This window comes from Halichoerus grypus, chromosome 1 (genome assembly GCF_964656455.1).
Source record: "Halichoerus grypus chromosome 1, mHalGry1.hap1.1, whole genome shotgun sequence".
In the NCBI taxonomy this organism is placed as follows: domain Eukaryota; kingdom Metazoa; phylum Chordata; class Mammalia; order Carnivora; family Phocidae; genus Halichoerus; species Halichoerus grypus.
Window position 1 is genome coordinate 2,646,947 of NC_135712.1, and position 20,301 is coordinate 2,667,247.

Genomic DNA, 20,301 nt, shown 5'->3' on the forward strand with positions numbered 1-20,301 from the left:
AAGAACGTGGACACTGGAAGCCCCAGCAGGATGGCCCGGGGGAGCACGGCCCAGCGGCACGGGGGGACCAGCACCTGTGACAGGACGCAGAGGGAGCCCATGGCAGGAGGAGCCACGAGGGCGCCCAGAGCCACAGGGACCGTGGACCTACTGAAATGGGGGTGTGTGTGCGGGGGCGCGCGGGGGTGTGGGCTATGCTCTCCCACAGACACAGACGGGGTGGTGCGAAGGCCGCGTGCCCTCTGGGGCAGTGAGTGTGACCCCGACTCGCGTGTCATTTTGGCGCTGTGCAGCAACAGCAGCTCAGGGGGCGTCTCCCGATTACCGATCGCACCGGAGGCCCCAGCCCTCCCAGGACTTACGGATCCTCTGGCTCCCCAGCGCAGTCAGGAAGTCCCTGCCCCTCGGGGAGAGCAGGTTGGAGCTGGTGATGACCACCGTGTCGGGGCCCATGGCGTGCAGCTCGTCCATGACCTGCGGGGGCACGGGGGGGCATCAGCCACACCTTGGCCGCCCTGGCCGGGGCTCCCGGCGGCCCCTGTGCCAAGAACGCACTTCAGCGGCTCGGCTTCACGGGGCGGAGGCCGGAGGCTCTGAACGTGAGCGAGCAGCCCGCGCCGAGCGGCCGCCCCTGCGGGAGGCCTGAAGCTGCGCCCGCTCCACACAGCCCAGCACGCCCTCCCGGGACACAGGCCCGGGGACGAGACCCCCGGGGAAACCGGGGCTCCGCACTGCCGGCCCGCCGGAGGGGCCGCCCGCCTCAGGGAAGGGGCCCCCCGCGCCCCGCAAGGCTCTCACGCGGACGCCGCAGCGGCACGGGCGTCCGGCTTTCTGCTCCCGGGCCCGCGAGGTCCCCCGCGTCAGCCCCGCGGCTGCGCCCGACCCTCCGCAGCCCTGGGCCCAGGAGCCGGAGGAAGCCGGCCGGCAGTCACGCGGCGGTGCCCCCTCCAAGCGGCTCTCCCGTCACGGCTGGCGGAGGGCCCGCCGTCCTGGGGCAGCAGCTCCGGCCGCGCGCTCCGTCCTCACGCGGGGGCCCTCAGAGCGGGGGCAGCCCTGTTCCCTCCGCACGCCGGGGACACAGGCTCCACAGCCCCCGGGCCTGCCGCGCCCGTCACTGGGCCTGCTGGGCGGACCTGCCCCTGCCGGCGCGAGGCCACAGCTCTGAGGGGGCCCAGCCACGGACGGCGGACGGCCCCGCTGCACCGGACCCGGCCGCCGCTCGGGCGCGTGGCCAGGAACTGCATCTAAGGCTCCGTGACACACGGGCTACGAGTCCCGTGGGGAAAGCTGAGAAGGGCTTCCAAGGACAAACCTCACCTGCCTCACTTCCAGACGGCCTCTCCCGTCAGCGGGCCCCGCGGCGGGTCCCGGATGTGCCCGCCTGGCCTCTCCCGTGGGACCCGGATGTGCCCGCCTGGCCTCTCCCGTGGGACCCGGATGTGCCCGCCCGGCCTCTCCCGTGGGTCCCGGATGTGCCCGCCAGGCCTCTCCCGTGGGTCCCGGATGTGCCCGCCCGGCCCCCGTCCCGTCAGCGGGCCCCGCGGCGGGTCCCGGATGTGCCCGCCTGGCCTCTCCCGTGGGTCCCGGATGTGCCCGCCTGGCCTCTCCCGTGGGTCCCGGATGTGCCCGCCTGGCCTCTCCCGTGGGTCCCGGATGTGCCCGCCTGGCCTCTCCCGTGGGTCCCGGATGTGCCCGCCTGGCCTCTCCCGTGGGTCCCGGATGTGCCCGCCTGGCCTCTCCCGTGGGTCCCGGATGTGCCCGCCTGGCCTCTCCCGTGGGTCCCGGATGTGCCCGCCTGGCCTCTCCCGTGGGTCCCGGATGTGCCCGCCTGGCCTCTCCCGTGGGTCCCGGATGTGCCCGCCAGGCCTCTCCCGTGGGTCCCGGATGTGCCCGCCCGGCCCCCGTCCCGTCAGCGGGCCCTGCGGCGGGTCCCGGATGTGCCCGCCAGGCCTCTCCCGTGGGTCCCGGATGTGCCCGCCTGGCCTCTCCCGTGGGTCCCGGATGTGCCCGCCTGGCCTCTCCCGTGGGTCCCGGACGTGCCCGCCAGGCCTCTCCCGTGGGTCCCGGACGTGCCCACCCGGCCCCAAAGGTGCAAGCCAGCACCTTGTAACAAGCCTCTTCGTGCACACACAGACACCTGCACACGTGTGCCCAGACAGCGCACCACCGCACATACGTGCACGTGCACACACCAACACCCCGACGTGCCAGCCGCGCACACGCCCTCTCGCTGGTCTCTGCTGGACCCCGCTTGGCACAGACGGTTTCTGGGCCGTCTTCTCTGTCTACACTGGCTGGGGCGATGGCACGCTCGTCCGGAGGGCGGGCCTCCCGTGCACACACACGGGTCACGGTGCGCGGGCCTCCCGGCACCGGGCACAGAGCGAGCGCTCAGGAACGGCTGCGACCCTCGGCCCACAGCCTTGGAGTGTCTCCTGTTTCCTGCTTTGGAAACAGGGTCTGCGCAGATGCAAGCAGGTCAAGACGCGGTCACCAGCACGGGCCTGGATCCGATCCGCCCCGCGTCCTCAGGGAGGGGGACACAGACGCACCAACGGGAGGCCACTTAAGACAGAGGCAGAGCCTGGCGATGGGTCTACAAACCCAGGGACGCCAGAAGCTGGGAGACAGGCAAGGAACGGTTCCTCCCCACTGACTTAGGCCGAGAACGGTCCCCCCGACGCCCTGATGTGGGACTCCTGGCCCCCGGGGCCACAGAGCAGACACTTCTGTTCTCATATGCTGGTCTGCGGCACTCTGTTACGGCTGCCCCAGGAAGCCCCCCTCCAGGCACCTGCTATGAGCAGAGCAGGCAGCGGGTCAGCCAGACCCGGACGCACGGTAGAGGTGCAGGTGCCCACCACGGGGCCCCCACGGAATTTACAACACATCCCTCAGCCCCTGCTGGCCAGCGGGGTGCCCATCCCCCACCCCCAAGGGCATACAGCTGTCCCCTCCCCACCACGCACGGTGCCACTTGTCCCATGCCAGGCCTCGGTGCCACTTGTCCCATGCCAGGCCTCGGGAGGTCTTACCGCTAACGCTTCTTCTTGACTGTGGATCTTCCTGCCGCTCAGTAACCTGTAAGACAGGTGGGCACAGGTGAGACCTTGCGTCTCCGGGTCCTGCTGGAAACGTCCCCAGAGCTCCTGTGGCACTGTAACCCGCTCCCATCCCCGCAGGAGCTCAGTGTCTGCTGGCCATCACAGACCTGGTCGCCACCGCGACGTGGCTAAGGACCAGCCAAGAGTAAAATTTAACCACAGCAAGGGACAGCAGCACATGGCCCCTCAGTGGCCCATGGGAGTGACCGACGTCCACTGAAAGTCAAAATGCAAAATGCAAACTGCAAATGGTTAACATACCGCTCTCACACAGGTCCACCAAGGGTTCAGGGTCCTTGGGGTGAGCTGCCATCCTCCAGGATGGACGGGCCAGGTCGGGAACCCCAGGTCCCTAGGAGTCCAGGCACCCTACCCACTCCTCCTTCAAAAGGCAGCCTCAGAGACAGGGGAGACCCCACTGATGGTCCAAGAAACTGCACTGTGGCAGAGATGAACCCATGTGGACGCTCAGTTACACACCCCACGGCACCAGGCACTGCTCATTACCCACCCCTACCCCCCGCACTGGTTCTTCATCAGGTGGCCCCGCAGTCCGAGAAAAGCCCTCTGAAGCTCGCTACCACGAGGGCCCGGCTGACTCCTTTTAATCCCATGTAGAGATTTGGGATGTGGATTTTGGAGTACCAGGATGGTCCCCTGCATCAGCTGGCATGGGCTCTCCAACCCGTGGCCTGTGTCACCCACATGTGCCCTCAGCTCCTCCACTTTCTGTCCCCAAAGGCTCTTGCTGCTCAGGAAAATGGCTAGGGGTCAGCGCGATCACAGGACTTGGGGTGAAATGACCACCTGCTGCTGTTGTCGGGCCAGGGCACCCCCAGGCAGAATGGCCTGTCCCCCACCCTGCTGCCCGATCTCTGCTGTGCTCTGAGGCAGGCCCTTCCTGACCGGCAAGCCCCGTGAGGAGGTGTGAAAGCTTTCGTGGTTTCAGATTACTTACTCAGCCTCAAACTGGTTGGGGGTTATAATGTCTGCAACCGGCACAACCTTCTCTTTGTAAACGGGAAGGAGATCCTCTGGAACGTACTGAAGGGAAGGGGCGACAGGGGACACAGGCTGACACACACAGAGGAGGGCATGTTTGCCGAGGAGCCCCGTGGTCCGGGTGGGGGCCCGCAACAGGGCGCTGCGCAGCTGGCATGGGCTGACCCCCGCCAACCCTCCCGGTCTGGGTCTCTCTGGGAGCCAGGGGGTGATCCTTGCCCGTGGATTTCCGCCCCCCTCACTGGATGGCGTCCCCTGCTCTACATGACGTCAGGGGCGGGAAGCTACGGCCCATCTGCTCTTATGTGGTTGGGGGGAAGGTAAAAAAAATAACGTTTGTGACACTGAAGTTATAGGAAAATTTCAGTATCCATACATAAAATTTTATTAGGAAATGGCCATGTCTGTTCCTTTGCGAACTGTGGCTTTTTTTTTTTTCCCTTGAAAATTTTATTTTTAAGTCATCTCTACACCCAACATGGGGCTTGAACTCATGACCCTGAGATCAAGAGCCGCACACTGCTCCACCAACTGAGCCAGCCAGGTGCCCGGGGCTGCTTTTTGATACAGCGGATCGTAGGGCCCCAAATATCTGCTCTCTGGTGCTTTACGGGAAACCCCGTCTGCCAACCCTTACTTCCAGGTGAGGATGACACAGGACGTGTGCAGTGTCCTATGTGTGGAAGCACACGCATGGAATCACTAACCATGGAGCCCTGGCCATTCCATTCGTCACCCATCACCGGGTCGCACACTGCGGAGACAAAGGGCATCTATTAACAATCGCTGCACCCGACAGGATGAGAGCCCGTAACACTTCTTTTCCTTGTTAAATTTCACGTATGCAGCTAACAGCGTGGGAAAAGCACCTCCTACCTTCAGTCACCTTGTCACCTGGCGTTCTGCGTTTTGTCGTCCGAGACGACTGAGTGCTCTGATTTCTATCTGACCATCATTTGCACCTTTTTTGAGAGAGGGACACAGAAGAGCAGTCCCATTCGCTCCTCCTGGCCGAGGCCAGTGTCGCCTGTCCCCATACAAGCTCGTTCCCTTTGGGCATCAGGCCAGCTGAGGGTGGGGACTGGCCTCTGCACCTGGGACACCCGCACCCCAGGGAAGGCCCAGTCTGCAGGGCTGAAGTGACAAGAACACACAGGTGCTGCACAGAGCCTCTGATGGAAGGGGCTGCGCAACGTGGGCCCCCCAAACCCGGCTCCTGCTCTCGATGGTGGGGCCCCCACGTCAGGCCACTGGAGTTCCCTCCTGGATGTAGGAAGTGTCACATACGTGGGAGGGCCCTGCAGAGCCCTGAATGTGCACGTCTGAGTCCCAGGGGGAGACAGTAACCCGAATCTTCCATGTCTCTTAGCAGGAGAGGCCTTTGGGTGGCAGACACCCTAGGGGCTGGTGTGGCCGCCTGGGGCTAGGGACAGACAGGCCTGGCACGCGCCTCAGCCTCGCCCTCCACAGCTGGGCCCCACCTGGCATGTCCACCCTCACTAGACAGGCCCCACCGGGACATCCACAGCCTCCGCCGCCCTCTCTAGGGCCAACAGTGGCCACACACACCCCAACCGCAGGGTCTGGCCTCTCCAGCCTTCACATGCGGACACGGATTACCACACGTATGCAACCCACTTCTCTTTAACTGTCCCCACAGGCGCCAGGGTCACTGTGAAGACGTCCTGAAGCCTTTCCAGAGCCCTGAAGGCACAAACCCCTGCAGGCCCAGCACATTCAAAGCTTACAGGCTGGGGGAGGTAGAATGGGAAGGAGGGGCGCCAGAAGGAAGGAGGCCAAGCCACCCATTCAAGGGCCGCAGGTCCACCCTGCCCGAGGAGGTGATGGCCCAGCACCCACCATACACCAGCTTGGAGTTCTGCTTCTTCAGCTCCTGCACGATGTCCACCACCGAGGCCAGGAAGGACTTGTCCCTCGTGTAACCTTCGGGAGGGAAATCCGGGCAACCCTCATAAAACAGAAGGCTCACAGCAACTGACCACGCCCAAGGAGAAAGCGCCACCAGAACCATTCTGCTCCAGAGAACGGTGGGCAGGGCGCAAAGTGTCCCCAATGTCTGTAGTCATTGAGGGGACACCAGGCATTTCCCAAAAGTGTTAAGTGAATGGAAGAAGCTGTGAGTGAGAGGTGTACAAGGAACACTTTCCCTGTTGTCTTTTCCATTTTCAATAAGCGTGTTCCCTTCTAACTACGTAGATAAATACAAATATATATTTTTACCATAAACTTGACTAAGGAACCAAGGCAGCAGGTGGCAGTAGGTGGCTGACCTAGGTGTTTTCATCCCCACGTGTCCCCCACATGGCCCCAGGAGTGTGGTGACACGGCATGGCCCATCTGAGTGAGCGCCATGTGGCCGGGACCCCCAAGGTCCTGCTACGGGGGCCTGGCGGTCACTCGGGTGGCAAAGGCCATCCGTCCTTGAAGGCGGCCGGGACCAGGGCCGAGCCCACCCCCCGCTAGAGCGAGGCACACAGGGACCAGCACCCAGCTCCCACGGACTCACCCGTGAGCACGTAGTCATATTTATTCACGCTGTTCAGCTTCAGCCCCTCGTAGAGCTCGTGGAGCTCATCTGAGTTCAGCACTTGACCCTTCCAGTGTGCATAGCCTGTGGGGAGAGCAGAACATCCAGGCCCGACACCCAACGGCCCACCGCGGCCCAATCGCTTGGTGACGCCAGGGGACAGCGCTCTCCCCGGGGGCTGATGCGAGGCCCGAGATGCCGGGCTTCAGCGGCTCCCTGCCCTGACACCATCAGCCTCAGAGACCCCCCCAAACACCCCTGGCTCGTATGCCCCCAGAGTTCTTCCTGCTGACACCAGGGGTCCCCCTCCCACCGCCCGCACTCTCCGGAGCCGATCCGGCGCCACAAGGACGCTCAGCTCTCCAAGCTGGCGTGCTGACACACCAGACGCAGCTGTGTGCCTTCTCCCTGAATTGTGGGGTGCGTGGGGTGTGTGGAGGGCTCGCTCTGCCAGTCTCTGCTGTGCACATCCCCCATCCGGGCCGAACGCTCGGTAGGCAGGGCCCGTCACGTCCCGCCACCCCAGCCCCGCAAGACTCCGCTGCAACCGGAGCCGGTCTCGGGTCAAGCTCTGACCAAGAGCCAGATGTGACCTGGGTTCTCGGCCCTACCAGGTGCCCGGGGTGCCGTGCTCGCTCCAGGCACACAGGCAGTGAGCATGCTGCCAACGGGACTCCTAGAGGACCCCCCTGCCACGTAGGAGGACCCCTGCCCACGAGGCTGAGGGCTGGGGCCACACCACAGACACCCCGCAGCTCACCCATGAAAACTTGGTGGCTCTGGAGTGTGGGCCCGGTGCCTCACTTCTCCCCACCAGCTCTTGCCCTGGGCTGATTTAGCTCCTGCTGAGTCCTGGGAGGTCCCCTAGCAAATTGCCAGGTCTGGGGGTGGTCCTGGGGGCCCCTGGCACACTGTGGCTATCCTTAACCCCTAGGAATGTCCCTCTGACCCTTGAGCTCCCAAAGCCTCCCTCCTCCAAAGCACATCACCCTTCCTCTCCCCAGCGGGGTCTCTCAGACTGGCAGCACCAGCACCCCTGGGAGCTCATATGCAGATTCTCAGGCCCAGGCCCAGCCAGGTGAGTCCGTCTTTGGGGGTGGGCCCGGCACTCGGGTTTAGCAAAGCCCCAGCCTATTCTTATCCACAGCAAACCCGAGAAACGCGGACCCAGAGTAGGGGTCAACAAACCAGGCCCCGTGAGCCTAACCTGGCCTGCTGCATGCTTTTGCATGGCCTCCAAGCTGAGAAGGAGTTTTTACGTTTCCACATGGTTGGGGAGAAAAACGAGTAATACTTTATGACTTGTGAGAATTCTATGAAATTCCATTTTCAGTGTCTGTTAATAAAGCTCCAGTTTTCTTGGACCTTAGCTGCGTCCTGTCCTTTACATGTGGTCTCTGGCTGCTTTCACACCGCGAGGACACAGAAGGTGCCAAGCCCCAGGTAGTTACTATCTGGCCCTTAACAGGGAAAGTGTGCCAGCCCTACACCGGAAAGCCTGCTCACCCAGGATGGAGCCTCTCCAGCCTCAACCTATGGCCTTTTTTTTCTTTTTTTTACAGATTTTATTTATTTATTTGACAGAGAGAGAGCACAAACAGGGGGAGTAGCAGAGCGAGGGGGAGAAGCAGGCTTCCTGCTGAGCAGGGGGCCCCATGCGGGACTCGATCCCAGGACCCTGGGATCATGACCTGAGCCGAAGGCAGACGCTTAACGACTGAGCCACCCAGGTGCCCTGATCTACAGCCATTTCTGACTTGAACCACAATGAGCTCTGTTAGAAGAAACAGGCCCCAAATGGTGTCACTTACGTGAAGACCCCAAGTCGGTAAACCAAGACTTAATACTGAAGCAAAGTGCCGTTTAAACCCTGGGAAACTGGCTGATAGACCTCCCTGCTCCCCTTAGAGGGGCAGTCTTGCCCAAGTAAGATATTCCCTGCTAGTACATTCTTTTCTTCTTCTTTTTTTTTTAATGCTCTCTCTGCCTTTAAAAACCTTTCTTTCAGGGGCGCCTGGGTGGTGCTGTCGGTTGAACCTCTGACTCTTGGTGTCGGCTCAGGTCATGATCCCAGGGTCCTGGGATCGAGCCCCACATCGGGCTCCCTGCTCGGCGGGAAGCCTGCTTCTCCCTCTCCCACTCCCCCTGCTTGTGTTCTCTCTCTCTCGCTGTGTCTTTCTCTGTCAAATAAACGGATAAAATCTTTAAAAAATAAAAAAAATAAATAAATAAAACCCTCTCTTCGGTTCAGCTCACTGAGCTCCCCTCTACTTGCCAGATGGGATGCTGCCCAACTCATGAATCATTTAACAAAACCAATTAGATCTGCAAATTTACTTGGTTGAATTTCATTTTTTAACAGATTCCGTTCGCACCACTAGGCTGGCTAGAATGCAAAAGACAAAGACAAGTCAAACAGGATGTCCTGAAGAGGATGAGCTCTTAGACTTCGAGGTAGGGCCGAAATGTGACGCAGCCAGCGTGGAGAACAGTCTGGCAGTCGTTCACACGATCAAACACAGAGTTACTATCCGATCCAGCAAGTGTGCTCCTGGGTCTATCCACCGGGAGAACACTAACGTGTGCACAAAGATGTTCACAACAGCAGCATTCATTGTTTCCAAAGATTTGTTTGTTTATTTGAGGGGGGAAGGGGCAGAGGGAGAGAATCTCAAGTGGACTCTGTGCTGAGTGCAGAGCCCGACGTGGGGCTCAATCTCACGACCCTGAGATCATGGCCTGAGCCAAAATCAAGACTCAGATGCTCGACCGACTGAGCCACCCGGGTGCCCCAGCAGCATCCCTAACAGCCATGATTCATAAACCCGTGCCCATCAACAAATGGACAGAGAAGCAAAGTGTGGTCTGTCCATACTGTGACGGACTATTACTCAGCGATGACCAGGAGTGACACACGGGAACACTCTACCACACGGATGAGCCTGGAAAACATGAGGCTCAGTGGAAGAAGTCAGACACCAAAGGTCACCTATCATATGATTCTGTTTATACGAAATCTCCAGAATGGGCAAATCCGAGGAGAATGAGAGATGAGTGGTCCAGCGGCCAGGAGGAGGGGCAATGGTGAGGATCAGGGAGTTACTCTGGTACAGTTTCCTGGAGCAGTGAAAATGTTCCCTCTGTGAGTGTACTACAACCACCGAATTACACACTTCACCAGGTGAATTAACTTGATGGCACATAAATATCATAAGAAAGGTGTTGTTTAAAAAAAGGTCAGGGGAGCCTGGGTGGCTCAGTCAATTAGGCGTCTGCCTTCAGCTCAGGTCATGATCCGGGGTCCTGGGATCGAGTCCCGCATCAGGCTCCCTGCTCAGTGGGGAGCCTGCTTCTCCCTCTCCCTCTGCTGCTCCCCCTGCTTGTGTGTGCTCTCTCTCTCTCTCCCCCTCGAATAAATAAAATCTTAAAAAAAAATTTAAAAAATAAAGCAAGAAGGGCTTTCTGACCTGGAAGAGCGGATCACAGCTCGCAGGACTGTGTACTTGGGAACAGAGCTGCTGGAAGTGCCCCTACACGGGCCCGACCCCAGGAAACAAGCAGTGTGGGCGGCCACATTCAGAGGCCTCTGCAGTGACCAGGCATTGCTCAGGGGTCCCCGCATGCAATCCACAGGACCGCTCGTTGAGCAGGGTAAGACGGCATGTGGTTGAAATGTCTTGGCCAGTCACGCACGGTGTGAGCCAAGCACCGAGCACACAGTAGGACCACATGGTGGGAACAGCACAACAGCGAGGCCTTGGCCAGACAGCCGGAGCAGCGCAGTGCTGGGCAAGGACGCTCACGGGTGGGGACAGGTGGTGCAGTGACTTTCTCCCCGCATACACAGGCCTTAATGGGTACTTGTTCACAGTGAGTGCTCCCGGTTCTTTTTACAAAGAGGCAATGGGGCGCCTGGGTGGTGCAGTCGGAAGTGGCTCGTGGTTTCGGTTCAGGTCATGATCTCAGGGTCATGGGATCGAGCCCCTCGTCAGGCTCTGCACTCAGTGGGGAGTCTGCTTGAGATTCTCTCTCCCTCTGCCTCTGCTCACGCTCAATAAATAAATAAAATCTATTTAAAAAATTTAAAAAATAAAAATTAAATAAAAAGGTAAAAACCTGGGCACCCAGTCTGTCGGTTGAGCATCCAAATCTTGATTTCGGCTCAGGTCATGGTGTCAGGGTTGAGATCGAGCCCCGTGTCGGGCTCTGTGCTCAGCGGGGAGTCTTCTCTCTCTCTCCCTCTGCCCCTCCCCCTGCTTGTGCTCTCTCTCAAATAAATATATAAAATCTTAAAATCTTTAAAAAAAAAAAAGGATTCTCTCCTCTCCCTCTGCCCCGCCCCCTGACTTCACAAGCACACTCTTCATCTATCTTTAGAAAAAAAAAAGAGAGAGAGAGAAAGATAAAAAAAAAAAAAAGACCCTAAATACTTCCGGGTCCAAAGCCCAGGACTGACCCCCTGAGATTCGGGATCAGGCTGCATAGACAGCCCTGTTGAGCCCAAGTGGGGGTGCTCGGGGTCACTGCCGGCCAGGAACTGCCTGAGGGGTCCCCTGACCAGGCAGGCACTGCATGGCATCCAGAGGCTGGGGTGGGGGCCCTGCCAGGAACCGCAGGAGTAGGCCCCACTGGACGGGAAGCCCCCATCCCCTTCTGGCCCTAACTACCCCTGCACCTGCATGGGCTCCACACACTCGGGGGTCTGGTCTTCATCCACCCCTTCTGGGTCAGGGTCAGAGGACCCCTCGGGATGGTCGGTCCACCACCAACTGAAGAGGCTCTGTGGGAGCCCAGAAGGCAGCTGCGTGCTCCTGAAGCCCCCTGAGGCCCCCTCCCTCAGCCTGGGATCTGTGCAAAGCGCAGTGGCAGTTTCTTGGCTTCTACTGAACCGATGCTGATTACAGCACCATGTGATATTTAGCAATGAAGTTAATGCCAACATTTAGTGGCCAAGCCAGTTTGGCTCATTTACTTAAACAAACAAAAAGGAAGGTGGTTAAAACAGCCAATAGAACCTGTGGGATTCAGGGAAGTTCGCCGAATCGACTTAAACTTCTTAGGGCTTCTCCAAATTTCTCAGCAAGAACCCTCGGCAAAGCAAAAGCAGGGAAGGGCTTTCGGTGAGAACTGTTTTCTTCTGAATCCCAAATGTCATTCTTCCCCTCAGTTCATGACTCACGATATCCCATCCCTTCCGAGAAAAGCCACACCAGCGAGCTTCAGGTTATCCTTCCTAAGCGTGCGGGCTGAGGCCCAGGCACCCACCCGCACACCCTGCCGGCGCTCTCCAGGACGCTCTGTGCTCCCGGGGTTCTGTCTGCCTTCAGAGCAACTTCAGGAGACGTGATGTTGGGGTGTTTCCAGGAAGGGAGTGGCCTCACGCCCCTGCCTCTGCAGCACTGTGGGGTCACAGGGGAGGCAGCTCCCGAGGCCGTGGGGTCGGGGTGCGGGGAGTGGGCTCGGGACGCTTGTCCCGACAACTCGGGACCTTTCCGAGGGCAGTGTCCCTCACGGGCCCCAGAGTTCGCAGTTCTGTTTCAAAGCCTCTGTGCACAGGTGTCCTTGTGTCCCCTGAGCTGAGACAGACGACACCACGTGAGTTTCCGAGGTGCTGGTTTTTAACAGAGAGAATCAGGACCTCCTTCCGCCGTCGACCAGCGGCACGTGCACACGCGGGGCCCCGCTCACGGCCCGCGGTCACCTGGAAGGGGGCTCGGCCCCGCAGCAGGAGCTAGGAGCAGGTCCCTGTTTCACAGAGGAGACTGAGGTGCCGGGAGGCTCCCCCAACCTGCCCCGGGTCACTCAGCTTCAAGCAACCGGGCTGAGATTCAAATGCAGCATCCACACCCAAGGCCGGGCCAACCCAGCCCCCTCCGCCCCTCACGGGCCGGGCAGCCCCTCGGCTCCACCTCCTGACCGTGAGATGAGGGGTGGGGCCCCCAGATTTCTAAAGGCCCTTTCTCCGGCCCACACTCCGCTTTCCGGTGACTGCTCGGGCCAACAACGCCTTACCTGTGTGGTTGGAGAACTGGACAGAGTTCAGCGCGTCAATCTCAAATCCCAAAACCTGCGAGACAGAGAAGGACCAGGTGAGAGAGAGCCAGGACCCCGGGGGCAGGCAGGAGGCTCTCCCTGAGCGGGGTTCAGCCATGCGTGTCTGGTGAGGGGCTGCGTTTGGAAGCATGTCGGGGAGCCACCAGCTTGGAGGGCCAAGCCTTGGAAGTCCTGCCAAGCAAAAACGCTTGGAAGTGCAAGACAGCGAGGCGTCCATCTGTTCAGACACAGAGAGAGGGCTGTGAGGCCCTCTTTGTTTCGAGAACGTGGGTTTGAGGCCACCACCCCTCTGGGGGGGGCAGGGCCAAGGGCTCCCTGCTGGACGACACGGCTGGCCACTCCGTCCCCAGGAGCCTGGCTCTCGAGCCTCCGGGGCACTTCAGCCCCGGCCCGCTGGCTGCAAGGCGGGACCTCAGTGCGGAGCCAGCCGACCTGGCCTGGGGGGCTGGTGGACACCCTGTGGCTGCAGCACAGCTAGGCACGCGCCTCACCGCACAGGGAGGTGACTGCACGCAGGTTCCAGGTGCCACGGGGTTAAAAAGGAAGCTCATAGAAAGTAAGAGCTCCTCCTTCAATGAAGGGGAAGAAAGGTTATGTCGCAAATGGCCCAGATGCCTCCCCCCCAAGCCAGTGTGGACAGTTGTTTGCCAGTGAAGTGGCAAATCCCAGGGCGATCTTTCCTTTTGCTCACCTTTCCCGTTTCTCCACATTTAACAGGCAGGTATGGATTCACTCAGGCAACAAGACGGCTGCGGAGCCCCCTGGGGGACGAGCCACATTATCTGTGGGGCCCTTCCCATGATCCCTGGCCGTCAGAGGTGGTGGGCATCAGGACGCTGCCCAGCCCAGCCCTCGGCCTTCGTGTCCTACTCTGGCCCGGGGTCCCTGCCAGGCCCCACTGGCCTCTTCCACCTGACCTTCCCGGCTGGCCCTGGCTGGCCTCATTGCAGACAGACCCAGGACCAGGGCCCTGCTACACGGACCCTTGACAGCTCTCGGAGCATCCACTGTGTCCCTCCTCATCCCTCCCAGAGCCGGCTGCCTGAGGAAGTCTGCCCAGTACTGCACAAGGCCTCTGGGGCTCGGGGTGAGGGTAAAGCCGTGAGCTGCCAGCCACCACAAGGGGAGGCCCGAACACCCAGGAGCAAACCAAAGCCTCATCAGCGTGAGCGGCGTACCAGGGCCTGCCCAAGTCCTCCAGACCCGTGGGAACCAGGCAGGCCCCCTACGAGAGCAAGGGGTGGGGCCCCGGGGCGATCGGCACAGGGCTGCCCTCACTCAGGCCTTCCTTCTGTGCCCCCCAGCCCTGTGTGAATGAGGCAGGCGGGGCGGGGGGGGGGGTCGGGGCTCACACACGGGCTCCAACCACAACCTGTCTGTGGGATACTCGAGTCCAAACGGGCTCGTGGCCAGCCCTGACTCTGGAGCCATGTGAAACCATGTCACGACAGAAAGGCGTCTGTTGCACAGCTCCCTCTGGGGTTGGCACTGGGCCCATGCCAGCAGCCAGCACCCGCCTGCGTGAGGGCAGCGAGGGGCCGGCCCGTCAGCCTGGAAGGATCCTGTCTCCTCACCTCTCGTCAGTGCCCCCAGCCCCACCACGCCCGCCCCCTCTGTGGCCCCCAGTCCCACCATGCCCGCACAGCTGCCCCTGGGACGGGCAGGGGCTCCAGGAGGGCACGAGCCTGTTCTTCAGGACACGTGGGGACAGAGCAGGGCCTAATGAGTATCTGCTGACACATGTGCCACACCTCCCCTGGTGTCTGTCTCACTGGCCCCCTGCTCCAGACCCCAGTGGGCATGGCGCCTCCCCTCTACTCCCTCCCACCCCGGCCAGGTCTCAGTTCACACCTGAGGACTGAGAAGCTGAGGCCGCCCACGGGTCGCCGGGAGACCCCAACCACACAAGCCACACCCAAGCAGTGGAACACCAGGAGGCACCCACAGAAGGGCCAGGACAGCCGCCGGCGGGGGTGTGGGACGTCAGAGCCCCATGAGCCCAGCTGCTGATGGAAGAGTGGGTGTGACCCCAGGGGAAGGAGGGGAAGGAGGGGAAGGAGGGGAAGCAGGCCTCAGTGTTAACACCCCCATAAACCAAATGCCGTCGGGTTCACGCAGCCTGCTGACTTTTGGACTCTTCTCCCTCCCCAACCCCAGGAAAATGAGAAAGAACAAAGGAGCCTTTTATGACACTGGTCCACAAGGACAGGACAGGGGACGTGGGTGAGAGATTTCAACAAACTTCGGAGACAGATAGTCCATAGGGCACAGGGACACTGAAACCTCAGTTCCTACAGAGGGGCCTCATGGGGTGGGCCGGTGTCCCGCGGAATATGCCAGAGAAGGAGACAGCAGGAGGGGTGGAGAGATGCAAGGAGAAAGACTGGCGGGTGTGTGGGAGAGACAAGGAGAACAGGAACCCAAGGGCCGTGGGTGGCCAGTCCCTGGCCGTCCCCTCCCTCTCCTGCACACCAATGACTTCCCAGCCTCTTCCCCTACTCACCCCAACACCACCCAGCCCACCCTCCAAGTCTCCCCTGAACCTTCAGAGATAGGCCCCACTGCTCTGGTGGTCTGGAGAGGCTGCTCGGGCAGCTGGGTGTGGGGAGTGGACGTCTGGGTGCTGCTCACACTCCCCGCTGCCCGGGGCGGGGGGGGGGGGGGCCCACAGGCGAGCTCCCTCTGTGATCGTTCACTGAGCTACACACCTGTGATCTCTATCGAACAAGCCTCTCCAAAATATTCAAGCGGATATTATCAGAACTTAAATAAAACACAAATCGCCAGTCTCGTTAAACTACAGTTAAAACCGGCCCTTTGCAGATTTGCCTGCCCGATGCACAGACTCCTGCCCCCAGCTTCAGCCAGCGCCGCTTCAAATCCCTTAGGATTCTCATCAAGTCTAAAGAAACAGCTCTGAAGCGACCATGACACAAATCCCGAACCCCCTGCCAAAATATCCTGCTCCAGTGCTTTTGGACGTGTAGATAATTAATCCTTTGAAGCTGGCAAACCGATCGGAGAACGAAGTCCCTATTTCGCGCTCCTGAACGACAGTGAGCTGAGCCCCGGGCCAGGGCCCGCTTCTCCACTTCAACAGCGGCAGCGGACGCGGCTTATTACTCAGCGCACGGCCCCCCCCCGCCCCCCCGCCCCCCCGCGGGCACGCCACTGCGCAGGCGCGGCCGACTACCCAGCAAGCAGGTGCCGCAGCGGCCGCGCCCCGTCCAGTGGGCTGCACCCTCCACCCCTCAACCGGCGGGGCCCCCTGTGGGCTCGCACCCAGGCAGAGCCCCTCCCCACACGCCCCTGCGGGCCCAGCGCCCCTCCCAGCTTCCCGCTGGCCGCACAGCTGCTTCCGGAAGGTGCCAGGTGCGGGGGCGCGCAGGTGCCTCCACGAGGACCCCGCGGCTCGGGATGCAGGTTTCCCGCGCTTTCCGAAAGCAGGCGGCCCTCGGGAACCTGGGGCAAGACAAAGCAGCCGAAAGTGAGGGGCACCCCATGCTTTCCAGAAGTTCACATTGCTCCATTCCGTTTTAATGAAGGGCCTGCGTTGGTACAGTAATGGTTTTTCCATAAAAGCAAAAATCCTCTCCAGGTTTCCCCCGGTTAGCGTAAAGAGGTAGCCATGTGGGCCGTTTGTACAAGTGAAGTGGCTACTGTGAATTTCCGGAAAGCGGGGGACAGTGGTGCCTGGTTAATACCTAATAAATCCTCTGTGGAGATAACTGCTCTGGTCCCCACTTCTGGACGGAACCCTGCTGCCCCCGCCTCTTCCCCCGCCCCGGGGGGAGCCACACACACTGATTCTTGGTCCAGGAGTCCGTTGCAGTGTCCCGGACGCACGGTGAGCGTTGGGGTGGGTGGCCTGGGTTCTCCCCAGCCACGCTCACCGTCTGCTCTGTGTGCGGCGCACATCCAAACTCCTGTCCCCGGACAGACTTCGCATGAGTCCCATTCCATGGGAACAGTCCCTCGTGCCCCGTGGGCTCCGCGGATGGACAAGACTGCCCCGTATCGGGCCAACTTATGGGACGGCACTGCCTGTCTGTGTATTCTCGTGGGTGAGAGTCACATCGTTCCATGGTGAACCTTGGAGCCCACAGCCCCTGGGGACACGGGATCCTAAAGACAGCCCCAGTGACCGTGCCCACCCCGCACAACCCCATTTGAGTGTGGGTGGCACCGCGGAGGGGGATCACTCTCCCGCGATCACGGACTGGGGCCCCAGGGAGATCACCCCGTGGAGTCCACTCTCATTACAGGTGCGCTGTGGAAGCAGGTGTTTGGGTGGGGGAGCAGAAGGGGTATCAGCCTCTGGAGGAGGGAAGGAGTGCAAGACTGTCTTACGTGGAACTGTCACTAAAGCCCCACTGTTACTAAAGCCGGAATCACAAAACTTACAGGAATCATATGAAAAACAAATGTAACAACTCGCCTAGCCTCAGCCCTCCCTAATTACTTGACCACCTCTTATGATGAGCTCACTCCTGAGCGACTGGACTCTGGCAGGATCCCCCATAACGGAGGCCACCGTGCACACACCTCTTCCACGGCCCGGGCAGTGTGCGGTCACCATGGAAACGGGCACACACACAGGAATCAGCCTCCGCCACCCCCCACTTTTTAAACATCTACGAGCGCACCAGGAGCACACGGTGAAAAGATGCAAAAGATAATTCAAGAAAGAAAAAGAGGAAGAAATGCTGTTCGGCCCAGGAAGGACAGCTGAAGAAAAGCCTTGCCACAGGAGGGGGAACACGGCCCCCACCCACTCTTGCTGCTCCCCGCCCCCAAGCAGAGTCCCCTCCTCCCAGCACCGCCAGGCTGGCAGCCTCATCTCTGTTTGCACCGCCTAGTGCAGGCCTGCGTGATGGTCCTCACCACCCCCCCAGCCCCCAGGTGTACCCGTGAAACCCCAGCCCGCAGACCCCCCGGCTGCGTGTCCCAGCACGCCATGATTCCACATTTTGGCTGCAGAGCTGCTGCCCACGTTCTGACCCCCGCAAAAGCTCTGAAACCCCTATGTCTCTGTGAGCAGATGTCCTGAACGTAGACTACCTTTCTCTCAAGCCCCCGAGACCTTGTGCAGATCCTTGCCTTCTCAGCCTCTGCTGCAGCACCCGGACTTGGTGGTGGTTTAGGGTTCTGGGGCGCCCCACCAACCGTGAGCCCCTAGGACGCGTCCACCATCCCCTGAGCCTCAGGATGAAGGCTGGCATGGCCAAAGCCCCGGCCTCGGGCTCCACCAGCAAGCCCACTCCCATTCAGAAAAAACCCGGAGCCTTGGGCAAGCAGCCCCCACAACAAGGCACGCTCCCTCTCCCCAGCCAGCCCCTGGGGAGGGGGAGGGGCCCTGGGCGGGTGACGCATGTTCTCTGCAGCCAGATCCCCCTCACTGCCGCATCATCAACACACTCTGCTGACAGCCACGCAAGACACGGTCATTAACTCAGCAGCTCGGCAGGCGATCCGCCCTCGCAGGGATGCAGAGCACTCAGAACAGCAGGAGTGGGGAAGCTCTGGAATATTCCAGCACATCCTGCCCAGATCACCCCGGTTCCTCTGGGGGAGGGGGGTCACTGTCTTCAAGAATCCTCACTATGGCTTGTTTTGCAAGACCTGGAGCTGCTTCTACAGGAAATCAGAATTAGGAAAGAGGGGACACCAGAGTGTCATGTGACTGAGGGCATCCTGATCAGCCTCGGGGCTGAGTGCCCGCTGTCCTGCCCACCTCCTGTGACTACTCAGCCCCGCAGTTCAGCTCTACCCACGTCCACTGTCCTCTGACCTCCAACAGGAACTCCTACTGGAAACAGCCCTCCATCCCTGAAGCGGCCTGCAGCTCACCTGCATTCCCACGGCCCTCTGCCCATGTGTGCGCCTCCGCCTCAGCTGTCACAGCCCCGGACCCCCACGCTGCTCGCAGCACACCCCATGCCCCCCTGCCAGGCCTGCACAGGGTCCGTGTGCTAGCGGTCGGGTTCTGCTGGGGGCTGGGCTGCACTACAATGCCCTAAGAGAAGGGGTCTCCAGGCAGCACCTGGTATGGACAGGGAACAGGGCGGCTGCTTTGGGTGGGCAGGGAAGAGAGGCATTGCCCCCCTGGGCCAACCACGTGATGCTACCACATGGCCCGGGGCCCCACACCGGCCTCCTTTTTTCTTGAGAAACTCCATCATTTATTCTGTTCCTCGGTGTCACTCTTCCACATAGCTGTGTGAGCAGAACGGGCTGGTTCTACTTCAGAAGTTCCACGGAGGCGTGCCCCGGGCATGGCCAAGCCGGTGAGCCACAAAGCCGACGGCCCCCGCGTCATGTAAGCCCCCTGCGCACGGACACACACTCCCTTCCACAGGGCACAGTGCTACCCCAGACCCCTGTGAGGACAGTCACTTAGACAGGAGACAGGGCCCCACTCAGAGGACAGCGCACACAACACACACACACACGCACACGCATGCAGACACGGCAGGGAAAAGATCAGAAAATGGGACCAATTAAGTTCTTGCTTTCTCCATGACAAGCGAAGAGGAACAGAAACCTTAGTCCCAAACCAAGAAAGAGAGTTAGGAAATCAAGAAATTAAGCAATTCTGGACCTTCTTGGGGAAACAGCAAAAGCAACACCTAGGTTGCAGGACTGGCACAGCCCCGACCAGCCCGGGGACTTCCAGAGGCTGGGGCAAAGGAATCATTACAACTGGCAGGAAGTGAAGCAAGCAGAGCTACGTGTCCTGGAGCACAAGGAACATTCCAGAACACGCTTGGACATGTTCCAAACCCAACACACCACCTCCAAGGATGTGAATGTCCATGTGTCAGCGGTCTTGCACTGTTTGCCAACATGGGCATCACCAGGAAAAACATTAAGGCAAAAACCATGTCTTTTAAAGGGGGCAGGGTGACATTCTTACCAAATGTAGTTCTGCTGCACGAGGCCCTTCTATCCTAGGAGTGCTAAGGAAAAAATGTAAAGATCTTCCTCTGAAGAAGGCCACCTTGAGGCTCCAGGGGTTCTTGAAAGTGAAAAGCTGGAAATAAACGACTCCCCGCCACCCCCACACCGCCACGGAGATCCTGACATGGGATTTAAGTGGGTTTTAGGCAAAAGCCCAAGTCAGATTCTCAAGGCTACTGGAGGTGACCTTTCAAGGCTGCACCTCTCCACTGTGACCCTCCAGTGATGCCCCCAGCCCAGCACAGAGATCCCACCTGTCCATGGCAAGGAAGGCTCCTCCCCTGGAGCCCTCAGATGACATGCGGCTCCACCAACACCCTGACTTCAGCTTCTGGCCCCCAGCGCGGCGAGAGGATCTCTGTGGTTTTAATCCCCCCAGTCTGCAACACTTGGGAGAGTGGCCCCGGGACACTCACACCACCCCACGGATGGCGGATCCGCTGTACCTTCACCACGATAGCTCAGAAGCAGGTGGTGCGGCTGCCTGGGGGGTTCCGGGACCTCCGCTCCCCACGGCAGGCGCTGCCGATCCAACGTGCCGACACACACGCAGCCGGCTCGCTCGGACCGCACCTCCCAGCCCGGGAGAACGTTAGGTTTCCAATTTCCGAGAGGAGGCAGTCCCACCAGTGT

The 20,301-nt window shown here is 60.4% G+C and overlaps 1 protein-coding gene across 1 annotated transcript in view; it reads right to left on the reverse strand.

The window, feature by feature from the left end:
* PDXK (pyridoxal kinase) overlaps positions 1-20,301 on the reverse strand; it is a 32,389-nt gene that overhangs the window by 8,329 nt on the left and 3,759 nt on the right. Inside the window, exons 2-8 of the mRNA XM_036099001.2 lie at positions 12,667-12,721; positions 6,634-6,738; positions 5,967-6,050; positions 4,814-4,860; positions 4,063-4,148; positions 3,036-3,081; positions 363-474 (exon numbers count right to left, since the gene is read on the reverse strand). Coding sequence (XP_035954894.1) covers positions 363-474; positions 3,036-3,081; positions 4,063-4,148; positions 4,814-4,860; positions 5,967-6,050; positions 6,634-6,738; positions 12,667-12,721 — 535 coding nt within the window. The remainder of the gene's footprint in view (positions 1-362; positions 475-3,035; positions 3,082-4,062; positions 4,149-4,813; positions 4,861-5,966; positions 6,051-6,633; positions 6,739-12,666; positions 12,722-20,301) is intronic.